We start from the raw sequence: 12717 nt of genomic DNA, 5'->3' as shown, positions 1-12717 counted from the left end.
GCTGAAAAGGCTGAAAATTTCACAGATCACTTTAGTGAGCACGTAGTAAGGATGGTGAGAAAGGTATGGTAGATTGAATTTTCAAACTTTTTTTTGATATTTGAACCGTCCTAATGTGGAGTGTGTTGAAAATAGTCAGGTTTGGTAAAATGTATTTATAGGTCATTCAACCCCCCTACCCCCTGATAAAAACCCTGTCTACGCTTATGGTACACGCTGTCTCAAGAGCAAATAGATGTATTCATATCTTCGAATTCGCCAAGTCAATTTACTTAAAATTAGAATCCACGACTTGAATGTGTTTTCTTGTTCTCTGTTCTAGTTTTGATATCCTTGTACGATGGTTTCCAGCCATCAGTTATTTGGAACCATCTCCATTGTGGTTGGCAAAAGACGTTAGATATAAATGATAGTTTTTATGATTCTAATGCTTTTCTTCTTTATACATTGGTCGCATCTCGCGTCCTCGGGCAGTCTTGCGACTTTCACCAACGGAATCCTGAATGTAATTCGAAGACTTACATTTGACGCTGGCTGCTGTGAGTATTACTTTCAAGATATAGCCTATATCACATGTCTATATTTACAATTTAGATTCTACATTTGTGGGCTGGTATGAGATTGGATTCATCGTTTGTCGCGGCGCGTATGACTAGGAGTGAGTGTTGAAAGGATTAAATTATTTTCCGACCAAATGAAAACAGATTTATTATCCCACGCTTCGTTTGCCACGCTTTTCAGATTATGATTATCATCTTTTCGCTTCGGATGATTTGGCAAATGACGATGATGGTTTGGTGGTTTTAAGCTCTATTTTGTAGGTCAGCAAGTGGCGATTGAAACAAAATTCAGTTATGGAAACACGAAATGCAGTTCATTATTATTGTACTAGTAAGATGTGGTCGAGTAATTACCATTGAATTATAACAACTTTGACAGCAGAAAAAATAGTCAAATCAAGTCGTTTCCGCTGTACATCTTTCGCGTTGTGAGTATGGTGCAAAATTGCATTAGAAATATTGCAATATCATAGATAAAATTACGTACACACTTGTTTTTACAAAAAAAAAAAAATCAATGTAATATTAGGCAATATTCATTACGCGAGTGATGCGCCGCAAAATCCGTGTGATACTAATTCATTTTTTGTTTTGTTCAATTAAATCAGATAATCAAATCAGAAGTTTTTTATGGTTTGATATTGGATTATGACTTTATGATGTTATTTTAAATTGATTGGCAAGTGGCTATCAAAACATAAAAGAATCATGCTTGCTAAAAATGTTACAAAACTAAAAACAATATTTTTTACTAATATATGCCCTCGAAAGCTCTTTAATGCAGTGCATTTATCATGTTATAAAATTTACAGTATTGAGTTTATGAATAAAGTAACTAATAATTTAAAAATTTACTGTTTCACGCAATAAAATAACTTTTGACATTTCATAAAACGGATCTTTGACGTTTGGTCGAACATGATCGAAAAATATATATATTGAAAATATAGGTGTTGAACGTAGGAGGTATTGAAGTTTGTACGTACAACAGTTGTTCAATGTTCGTAACTGAGGATTAGGATAAGTTTGAAAGTAAAATTGTATGTATATTGATTTTCTAGTTTTAATAATTAGAAGTGCTGATACTCTGTTTCAATCACCACCTTCCATCGCCTACCCGATTATTGAGCAAGTTTTTAATACGAATATTTATAATAATCGTCTGTACACTGCCACCAGCTCGATCTATCGAGTAAGACCCAAGCGCAGATACTTACTGTAACGGGGATGATCCTGTACAGCAGAACCAGTTCCCGCTGTATCCCCTCTGAATGTGTCACAACCATATTTTGTTCTTGATTTTATTCTCGCTTTGCATCTAATTAGTAATTGCTTTGATGTGTGTTTTATTGAAGTGTTGTAAGTTGATTACTCCCGATAACACTACGTGACTATTTTGAACTAGACGTTCAAGTCGGCTACAAGTTTACTGATAAAGTTTCCTACGATTTTTGTTTGTTTCATCTGTCCCTCAAGGCGGAGTTCTCTAATGGACGAGTATTCGTTTCTACCAAACTCGTCAGTTGTGATAACGTTTGTAAAAACACTACTCCACGGTTCCACGGTTAATCCTACGCGTACACCGTCCCACCGAGGAGGGGGCGCAAAGCTCGGGCACTACTAACGAGATTGAATCAGAGAAAGACATGGAACCGTGGCTCTATTACGAAGAAACGCCTACCATCAGACAGCGCGAAAGTTAACGGCGGCGCTGCTGAGAAACTGCGAATTGTAAGTCTGTTCGAAGAAGTAGGAAGAAACTTTTACATAAAACTTGATGCTGAGTCAGTGTCACCGAAGTAGTCGAGCAAATATTAATCACTCGAGCCACCGTTGGCGAGGCCTGCTTTCACCTCCTGCGGAACCTATGGAGAAATTAGTTCAAGAAATTTAGAAATTTAATCAATATGAGTAATTCCACATGAAATGTACACAGCACGTGTAATCGACCACCATCGATTCGACTGAATTTTGGTCAAGTGTTAATTTATTTGAAACATGCTAAAAGGCCCCGCCTCGGTGTGGGAAGCCAACGTGACTGTACATTTGATAAAAACCTATAATTTGACTCTTTTTTTTCAAATTTATATATTTGAAACTATCAGATAACAAGGTTACTATTTTTTATTGTCTGTTTGTATAATTATTTGTACACAGTCTAGAATACTTTACAAAATACATTGAGGAGTCGGTTGCAACTCATTCTCGTCAAATCTTGTAGGACTTTGTCACTTGTATCTTCCGGATGAGAAACGAACACTGTCCCACCCAACGCATCCTTTCAGCTTTTGCTATCTACAGGATGCAAGGTTTATCGTAGCTCGAAGTTCATCCTTCGTCGTCGAGCACTGTAATCTTTTATACCTGCTTGCAGGACCTCCTCGAGCTCCATGACCATAGAGGATCTGGTTGGTACTGTTGTATGCCGCTTTAAAACCAGTGAACAGATGATGCATAGGGAGATGAAATTCCCAGCATTTTGCAGGATTTGCAGCACATTGGCTGCCTTTTCCGGTTGATGATCCGTCATTCCCGTTCAGTGCAAATAAAAAAAGTGTTTATTATCCGATCAACCCGCATTCGGCATTTCCGGTCGGTGCTCCATCTCATCCATTCGTCGCAAGTATACCAAGTGTGCCTAACCCTATTGTCGCTCCAATGGTTTCACGCAGAGTGTGCAATGGCCCGCCAGCTTCAGGGTGTGTACCTAACTCTCAGCAAATCACCGCGAGACACGTCGTGCCTTGGGTTTTACCTGATTTTAGGTCGCTGGTGATCCAACAACTGGTCACTATTTGTGAATAGTTGCAACAACTTGACACGCATATGTGGGTACACCAACGATGAAAATCTCATGCGAATTCAACGTTGTCTGAAGGGGAATGCGAAAGAGGCAGTGAGGAGACGCTGTATTTTTTTTTATTTATAGTAGGGTACAAAAAGCTTCAAAAGCCTGGCCTGTTGTGTGTTGGCACGGTGTGGGACTCACGTTAGGCGTGCTTAACTAAATCAGACAACTTCATCGGGAGAGGGCTGTGCTCATGCACTTCGTCAATCTCAGCCTCTAGCTATTCTGCTAGTTCGCTGTTGGAGTTTAATGTCGTCAAAAACGCTGCTCACTACGACGTTTCTATGGTGTCTCTGCGACTACTCGTTTGTCCCAATTGGCGGTTGAAGAACTCGCCGGGGCTTTGGGCAGCTTTCTGTGCGACGATGCATACTTCCCTTGGGCTGACCTCGTGTCAGAGACCTGTTGAACTTCTACTGGACGCTCATGTGCACTTCGTTGCTCTACGACGACTCATTCTCCGCTGCTGCTGTTTGAGCTCTCCTGGTTGACCAGTTGGATGCCGAGGTCGGTCCAGCGATTCCGGTGGGAGGATGGCTTACGGTTCACTGGCGCTCCGACGACTCAAGCCGGTGATACGCTACGTACTACTCAGAGTATTTCCCGGCGGTGGATCTATCCTACTCCGACGAAAATTTCCCCGGCGGCGGAAGATCTCCCGAACCGATGCTATCCGGGCAGATGCAATTCCGGTGGTGGGATGCTTCCGGTTCACGGGCGCCCCGTCGATTATTTGCCGGTGCAACAATGCGATCTACTCAACTAGTCCCCGGCGGTGGACTTAGCCTACTCCGAAGCTGGCCGGGGAGATGCCGAGGTCGGTTCTGCTATTCCGGTAGAGGGAAACTTCTGGTTCACAGGCGCCCCGACGACCATTTTCCGGTGCTATTTCGCGAATTACTCAGCTAGACCCCGGCTGTGGACTAAGCCTACTCCGACTCGACGTTTGTCGACAAAGTGCCAGGGTCGGTTCTGCAATTCCGGTTGGAGGATGGCTTCCGGTTTACAGGCGCCCCCACGACTTTTAACCGATACTACGCTAGATCTACCCTACTCCGATTGCGTCCCGGAGCTCTCTGGTCTTCACGCTATCTCCTTTGCAGCAACGACATAATCGCCGTTATTACCCTGTTCACCGCACTCCAGGTGCTTTCACGTTGGCACATGTTCTGCACGATGTTGTCCCTATTTAGAACGCTTGCTGTTTCTGGCATCATCTCGCTTCGTATATCCCTGAATCGAGGGCAGCCGAATATAACATGCTCCGGTGTCTTCTGGATATTTGGGCAGCCCAGACAATGTGGAGATTCCGCGTGTCCGAAGCAGATATTTGCCTGACAGAAACTGGGTCAGGAAAAAGTTAACTTCTCCATGTTTTCTGGCCGTCCACACCAACACGTTAAGAATGAGCTTGTGGGTCCACCTTTCTTTCTCCGAGATATTGCCATTGTGTCCAACCTAATGGTATTCCTCACATGCCTAGTGTCCCTTTGCTGACAGCATGCGATGTCCTCAGCCAGAGTGATGCAGATGGGGATTATTCGGGCGATAACGCATACTGCCTCCGATGATATAGTGTGATAGGCACTCACCACCCTATAGCAATGAGCCAAAACATACCTGCCAGCTTATCTCGGTTACGTTTGGTTCCCAACGCTTCAGCCCAAGCCGAGACTCCATACCTCAGTATAGACGATGATACGGTCGCCAGAAGACGCCTCGTGCTGCTTCTTGGTCCTCCAATGTTGGGCATGAACCTAGCTACGTTGTTAGCAGCTTTCGCTGCTTTTCACAGGCATAGTCTACGTGGCTATTGAAGTTTAGCCTGTCGTCGACCATTACTCTAAGATCCTTTAGAGAGCGCTTCGATGGGATTGCGTTTCCGCCGACGTTGATCTCCAACTGCTGAACCGCCTTGCAGTAGTTGACCAGCACCACCTCCGTTTAATGATGAGCCAACTGCAACTTCACTCCAGTCATCCACGATTCAATGGTGTCTAGTGATGCCGCCGTCAGCATCTCCACCGTCCGCAGTCTCACCAGTTATCGCAAGAACGACGTCATCTGCGAACCCGACGATCTCGACTCCATTCGGCAGTGACAAGGTTAGCACTCTATCGTACATCATGTTCCATAATGTTGTATTGATCCCTGTGAAACTCCCGCCGTGACTTCAATTGACATCCGTCCCTGGTTTGTGTCGTAGACCAGTACCCGGTTCTGAAAGTAACTTTGCAGAACTTAACACAGATATCCGGGAACCCGCATTCTGTGTAGGGCTGCGGCGATAGCCTCCCAACTGGCACTGTTGAACGTGTTCTTGACGTCTATTGTTACCATTGCACAGTATCGATTGCCTCTCCCCAGTAAACACATGATCGTATATCATAGGATATAAGAGTACAAATGTGGAGGCGATATACGGACATTTTGCATGAAGCCTTATGGCGCATGTACGTATATCGCCTCCACTTTTGCACTCTTATGCGCTATCGTATACGAGTTTGTGTTCACTGGGTCCGCTTCTGCTTGGATGCTTTCTCCGCGCACGCCATGACTGTCCGAATAGCATCCACCGTCGAAGTCTGTTTACGGAATCCGAACTGCCTTCTCGACAATCCGTTCTCGCCTTCCGTGTAGATCGTCAGCCTGCCGAGGATGACCTTCTCCAGAAGTTTGCCAGCCAGAGTATCCAGCAAGCATATTGGTCCATATGAAGCAGGATCTCTTGGCGGCTTTCCCGGTGTTGGCAGTAACACCAGCTTCTGCACCTTCCATCTGTCTGGGAAGCAGCCTTCCGCTAGACACTTCTGTGTTTTGGCGATTGGGCACAAAGTGAGAGAAAGCAACAGTTTTAAGCAATTGTCGCTGGAGAATCGATGGAATACCGCTTATCAGTTAAGTCTTTGCCGTCGCTGCCTGATTCCCCACGGAAAATGGCCGTGCTTGGCTACGATTTGTAGCACAGAAAGCTGCGAAGCAGGATCACCCTGAAGATCCCCAAGCATTAACTACAGGAGTAGCAGCACCAACGAGAAGCCAATCTACATCAGTGCCATCTGCAACCGTATAAACAGGACCGTCCCACTCGGGCTCAGATTGGGTACCACTTCTAGTACTGCATTTAGTCCCTCGGTAGTGCAAAAGGTACCCAAGTTTGACAGATCGCAGTACACTTTTTACGGCATTCTAGATTACTTTATGAGCCATAAAATTTTGGGCAACTGCAAGGGACATGGAGGTCTTTAATTTGTCTTTGGTATAAACGTTCACCGACATCTTCCGTGTATCTTCATGGAAAAAACATAAAATACTTTGACGATGGTTCATCGCACAAACTTGTCGAGAAGTTGCCAGTGTTTCTCGACAAAATTTGAGTCCTGTGTATGGAAAGTCGGATTGGGTGCGCAAAATTCATCGAATATGGACCAAAATGTCCCGTCGTCCTTCCGAAAACGCATAATTTACTGGTAGAGTACTTCCAACAGTGGTTCGCTCATGGATATGGGGAAACCATGATAAACGAAATACGTCAGCTTTTCCACATTCCCAGCTTGAGGACCATAGCCCGAAAGGTAGCCAAAAAACGCTCATGGTGTGTAGTGTACCGAGCTGTTCCCAAAGCACCACAAATGGCACCCATTCCCGCAGCAAGAGTATTCGTCCGTTTACGTTCATTTGCGTTGATAACTGTGGACCTTCTCTGATACGCATCGAAAGGAGCAATGTAAAGCGTTGGGTCGTACTCATCACTTGTCTGACGGTACGAGCCGTACATCTGGAGGTGACTAGCAGTATGTCAAGCGAATCATGCAAACTGGCAATCAGGCGGTTCATAGCCAGAAGAGGTGCCCCGGAGCAGTTCTACAGTGATAATGGGACGAATTTTGTCGGAGTAAGTAAGGAGCTACGAGCAGAATCAGCGACAGTCAATCGTACCCTGGCCGGAACATTCACCAATCGTGACACTCAATGGCGATTCAACCCACCTGCGGCTCCCCACATGGGCGGTGTATGGGAACGGCTGGTATAATCGGTGAGATCTTCATTGGAAACGCTATTGGTCAGTAGAACACCGGATGAAGACATTCCAAACACTTTTGATCAAGGTCGAAGGAATAGTCAACTCCAGGCCGCTGACATTCATGCCGTTGGAGTCGGTGGAAGATGAAGCGCTGACTCCCAACCACTCCCTATGCTAAGCTCAAGTGGTGTAGTGGAACCGCCGTAAGCTCCAATGGAACAAAGTGGGCGAACACTCAGAGCTAACTCGAACCAGCTCGAAAGCCTGCTGGATGAGTTTTGGAAAAAGTGGATGAAGGGATATCTGCCGACCATCTGCCGTCGCACCAAAAGGTTCGCTGACACCAAGCCCGTAAAGGTGGGAGACTTGATGGTGATAGTCGATGAAGGTGTGCGAAACATCTGGATCCGTGGAAAAGTACTAAGCGATATGCATGGAAACGATGGTAGAATACGAGGATTAGATGTACAGACTGGAAACGGAGTGATTCAGCGACCTGTTTCTAAAGTGGCTGTGCTCGATGTGGCTACAAAAGGTATTCTAAGGATGACTACCGGCAATACGGGTCGGGGAATGTACATGATTTAGCCATCTGTGAGGACTACCTCTACTCCGGTAGATTTAGTTCAAACCTTCGATACCTAGACCATGCATAGTATAGCTGTCATTAGTAAAGTTGTACAAAACAAAAACGGAAAAACAACAAACAAAAACTTGGAACGTGAACTCGATTATCATTATATTTTTATTACTCTTAAATGAATTAAACATTTGATTGAAACTTATTCATTTCACAATTGAACTATAACTGCGGATAGATAAAACACCCTCTTGAATTGAAATTTACTGATATAATCATACAACACAGGGAACTTAAATTGATTGCGGAAAACATAAAGAGAACAAACAAACTTAAGTAGGGACTACAAACGTAAATTATCATTAAAATGTGTATAATTGAAACTTAAAACTAATTCAAATAAATCTAGTGTTCATTAAATTAATGTTCTTTGTCTCGATCTCTCCCTATCTCGATGGTCCCTTCGATATCGATATCCGAAGAGGCGACTGTATAAACACATTGGAATCAAAATTCTTGAAATAAAAAAATCATTCGACGAAAAATTGCAAATAATTATACTTCGGAACATTGTGTATAAAAAAATGTCTGGACTACTCAAACGATTTGTTTAAAAAATCATATATCATTTTTCGTTATGTCCAATATTTTCGAAGATATAAATTTAATATGGTGAGCAAAAATAGGTCCCGCCCTCCATTTGATCAAAATTTGGTCGAAATCGGTGATGGTTGATTATAGGTTAACATAGAATACTCACCAACTTCCGAAAGCACTCCTCTAGGAATATCGTCATCGATCGGTAGAGATGCTTTTTCACGCCACTCAGATTATGGCCCTCGTCCGGATAGATCAGCTGCTTATACAGTGCCCCTTTCGCCGACAGCTCTTTCGAGAAAACCATCGTCTGCTGCAAGTGCACATTATCGTCGGCCGTGCCGTGAACCTTTTTATTTCGGGTGTTGCGGGAAATAGATAAGTGAAAAGGAGAAGAAAATTTAATTTTCAACACGTTCGCCGACCCTAATTGGTTTCGTGGTTGAACACAAATACACACGTAGCCCGCGGTGAAAGCTTTCGAAGCTTTCCGGTTTAATGATTCCGCTGCTACACTGGCGTAGAGTGGGCGAAAAAGGACGAAACAGACACTTTTTGGGTGATGGGGCTTTCGACTAGACTTCCCTCAGAGATGTTTAATTAAATGATTTATGGCTTAATGTTTTCTTTCCGTAGAATGGTTTTACACGGGTGGTTGGTGATGTTCTGGGGCAATGGTGTAACTAGGTTTATGAAAGGAAGTATTCGTTCATTTACATTGGCAACAATTTTACAGCTCATGAAAAATCGCTAATTGGGAGAGCGATAAAACGTTCAACTTTAAATTTCCGAATCGCAGCATGACGAGAAGAAGAAATGCCAGTTTTTGAGCACTTGGTAAATCCAATTGGTAATCAGTGTAGGTAGCCCATAGTTTCGTGCAGCTTCCAATATGGCATCGAAAGACACGTTATCAAATAAATAAACATCACGGATGTGATGATCAATAATGCGTTCCAGACATTTCATTTTTCTCTCTTCGGGATAATTCTTGGAGATTTGAAAGAAGCAAAGCTAATAAGTGCGTAAACGATTCAGTAGTTACGATACTGCGAGCCGAGGCCAGAGACCGGTAACTACATGAAAAGACATTTAGTTCATCCGTGGAACGTGTATTGAATTAACATTCTAAAACTTCTTTATCTGAAGAAGTAAAGTCACCATTAGTAAGCGAATTTCGTTCACTTAGAAATCCTTAGATTTTGCAAGGATTTTGTTAAACCGACTAACTTTACTCAAACTGGCAACATTTGTACAAAGCTTTTTCAGCCGTATCGTTCAGTGGAACTAAGGGTCTTCTCGTAAGCCTTGTGAGTCGACTTGAACGACTCTGATTCAGCTGAACGGCGTCTGTTCCAACTCCTTCTTCATTATTTCCTGAGTCTAGTCAGATCGGAATTCCACCATGGGGTCCCTCTTGTAGTCTCCACAGACCGCAGAGGACATGCTGCTTCAAAAGCTTCCATAATGTAGGATGTTGTAGTATCAATGGCATAATCCAAATCACTAATGGACGGAGAATAACCATGAAATATGGTAGCAACCATTTCAATATAGAGTTGCCAGTTTGTTTACCGAGGACTCCTAAAACGCGAACTATGCGAAGTTACATTCGAATGTTCTGATCATCAGATAATGATTCCTCATTTGATACACGTCAATTCACCAACTCGTGACTGATTCTATTCAAGCAGTGCGTTATGTCTAACACTTTTTCTCTAGTAGATACCGTGATGGTTGGGCGATTGCCTAAGTTAAGTACATCTAGTCTGTACTTCTTTTTCCATCAGACTGGAGCCTCTCAAATTAATATCTGAGTTGCCTCAGATGATGTGATTAGCATTTGCATCACTAACCACAATAAGCGGAAGGCGTTTCGTTACGCAGTGTACGACAACTCGTTTGAAATCATCCGTTGGATCACCATCTTCTTCTTCTTTCTGGCCACCATCACCAGATCATGTGATAAATATACCAAACAATAGACATCTTTCCTATTGAGGTCACCAACTGAAACATCGATTGTGACTGCACATACATCTCTGATAGTTGGCTCAGAAATGAGTGTAGAAACGATTGCATTATTAACGAGTACGCATGCACAGGGCATGAAGCGCGAGTTTGCCATTTCAAGTTTGCTGAAAGCAGCAAAAACTGGGTCAACAAAGTTACCTAGATAGAAGTTCCCCTTACGAAAGAAAGGTACTTGAATTAGCGCCACTTGGGCTGTACCATTTTGCATGAGTCTGCAAAGATTGATCGTTGCTGTTCTTTTATGTTGAAGATTGATCTGAGCTATCCTAACCATAGATAGGTACTACTTAAACTAGGCAGGATTCAGCTTTTTGCGATCTCAGCACGAAATAGACCAGCAGCGAAAAAAAAAACAGATCGGTATCTATTGAAAGTCACCGAAGGCGAAAAAGCACAGACAGATAACACTGAATCAACTATTTCACGCCACAATACTCGGTTCGTGGCCGCATCTCTCCATCCTCGGTTCTGCCCCACGCTCGCCAAATCCATCTTTGCAGGGTTGCTGTCCGGCATTCTTGCAACATGCCCTGCCAATCGTTTCCTTCCAGCTTTGGCCACCTTCTTGATACCGTGTTCGCCGTAGAGTTGGGCGAGCTCATGGTTCATCTTTAGCCGCCTACACACCGCCAAAGATCGTCCTAAGCACCTGACGTTTGAAGACACCAAGTGCTTACAAGTCCTTCTCGAGCATCGTCCACGTTTCATGCCTGTAGAGGACTACCGACCACATCAGCGTTTTGTACATGGTACATTTGGTGCGGGTGTGAATATTTTTTGACCTCAGCTTCTTGTGGAGTCTACTTTCACTGATGATGCGCCTCCGTATTTCACGGCTAACGTTATTGTCAGCCATCAGCAAGGCTCCAAGGTAGACAAACTCGTCGACCATCTCGAACGTATCCCCGTCTATCGTAACACTGCTACCTAGGCGAGCCCTGTCGCGCAAGTCCCCTCCAGCTATATACTTTTTCTTGGTAGCATTTACCACCAGTTGATTCTGCCTCGGGTTTCAAATGTTAGGCCGACAATGTCCATATCATCCGCAACCCAGACAACCAAAATGTACGTATAACGAAATCGCCTGGAGGCTTTGTATGTGCAACATTTCATTTATAAGATGTCGCGAAAAGGCCTTCTACGTACAAAAGTGGAGGCGATATGCGTGCATATATTATGTGATGAATAATAACATGCAATGCGAGTGTATAACTATTCCACCGAACTAACTTGTGATCTTATGCGACTTAACTTATGATAACAAATGTCGATTTGACAGCTGCTACGGATTGATTCGACTTACTTTGTACGAGTGTACGGGACGAAACAAAATGTACAAATGTACTCAGAAAAGAAGTGTTTTATGCGAGGAAGCTCATCAATCTGACGAGTTTATCAACGGTGTTTTGCGAGTTTGATGTAATTAGTATAAATAAAAGAGTTGTAACATGAACTTTCATGCGATTTCTGGTTGGCTGGGAAAGCAAACAAACTGGATCTCGTAAAAATCGTTTCCCGGCTGTTAAGCACCGCTCTCCGCATAACCAGTGTTGCATTTTGAACTGAACGCGAGCCAAAAATGAACGGAGCGCGTTCAAATTTTGAACGAGAACGCAGTAAACATTGAACTCTCGAGCCAGAGCCTGTCGTTGCTCTCGAACGGCCCGTTCAGAACGCAATGCATTACAACGGTAATCAAAGCATGGGTTTAGGTTTATACCTGGAACATATTTCTTAAATTGATCATAAGTTCCATTCAATTATAATACACATAGCATTACTAGCTTTGAGCACCATCAAAACAACTTTGGCACGTTCAGATGCCGTGAAATCTGTCCAAACAATCTGCGTTCAATTGTCTGCTCTCTAGCGTTCAAATTTTTGAACTGAACAATGAGCAAGCCTACTTGATCACTCCGTTCAAAAAACTTGAGCTTGAGCTTGATTGGCCGCCCGTGGATGCTACTCCAGTATCCTCAGATCAGCTGCACTTACACAAGGAACCAACCAAATAACTGCTTGGGACTAACAGGCATCCACAGTGTATAAGTGCTGGTGATCTTCAATTTTTAGG

General features: G+C 43.5%; 1 protein-coding gene across 2 annotated transcripts in view; it reads right to left on the bottom strand.

The window, feature by feature from the left end:
• Positions 1-427: 427 nt before the first annotated feature.
• LOC5569176 (prolyl endopeptidase FAP) overlaps positions 428-12717 on the bottom strand; it is a 576755-nt gene continuing 564465 nt past the window's right edge. For both annotated transcript variants that reach the window (XM_021845337.1, XM_021845338.1), the window contains exons 17-18: positions 8773-8958; positions 428-2425 (exon numbers count right to left, since the gene is read on the bottom strand). In XM_021845337.1, the coding sequence (XP_021701029.1) occupies positions 2375-2425; positions 8773-8958 (237 nt within the window). In that variant the 3' untranslated portion in view covers positions 428-2374. The remainder of the gene's footprint in view (positions 2426-8772; positions 8959-12717) is intronic.

Source organism: Aedes aegypti, chromosome 2 (assembly GCF_002204515.2).
Source record: "Aedes aegypti strain LVP_AGWG chromosome 2, AaegL5.0 Primary Assembly, whole genome shotgun sequence".
In the NCBI taxonomy this organism is placed as follows: Eukaryota; Metazoa; Arthropoda; class Insecta; order Diptera; family Culicidae; genus Aedes; species Aedes aegypti.
Note: the sequence above shows the minus strand (reverse complement) of the source record. Positions and strands in the feature narration are given on the sequence as shown.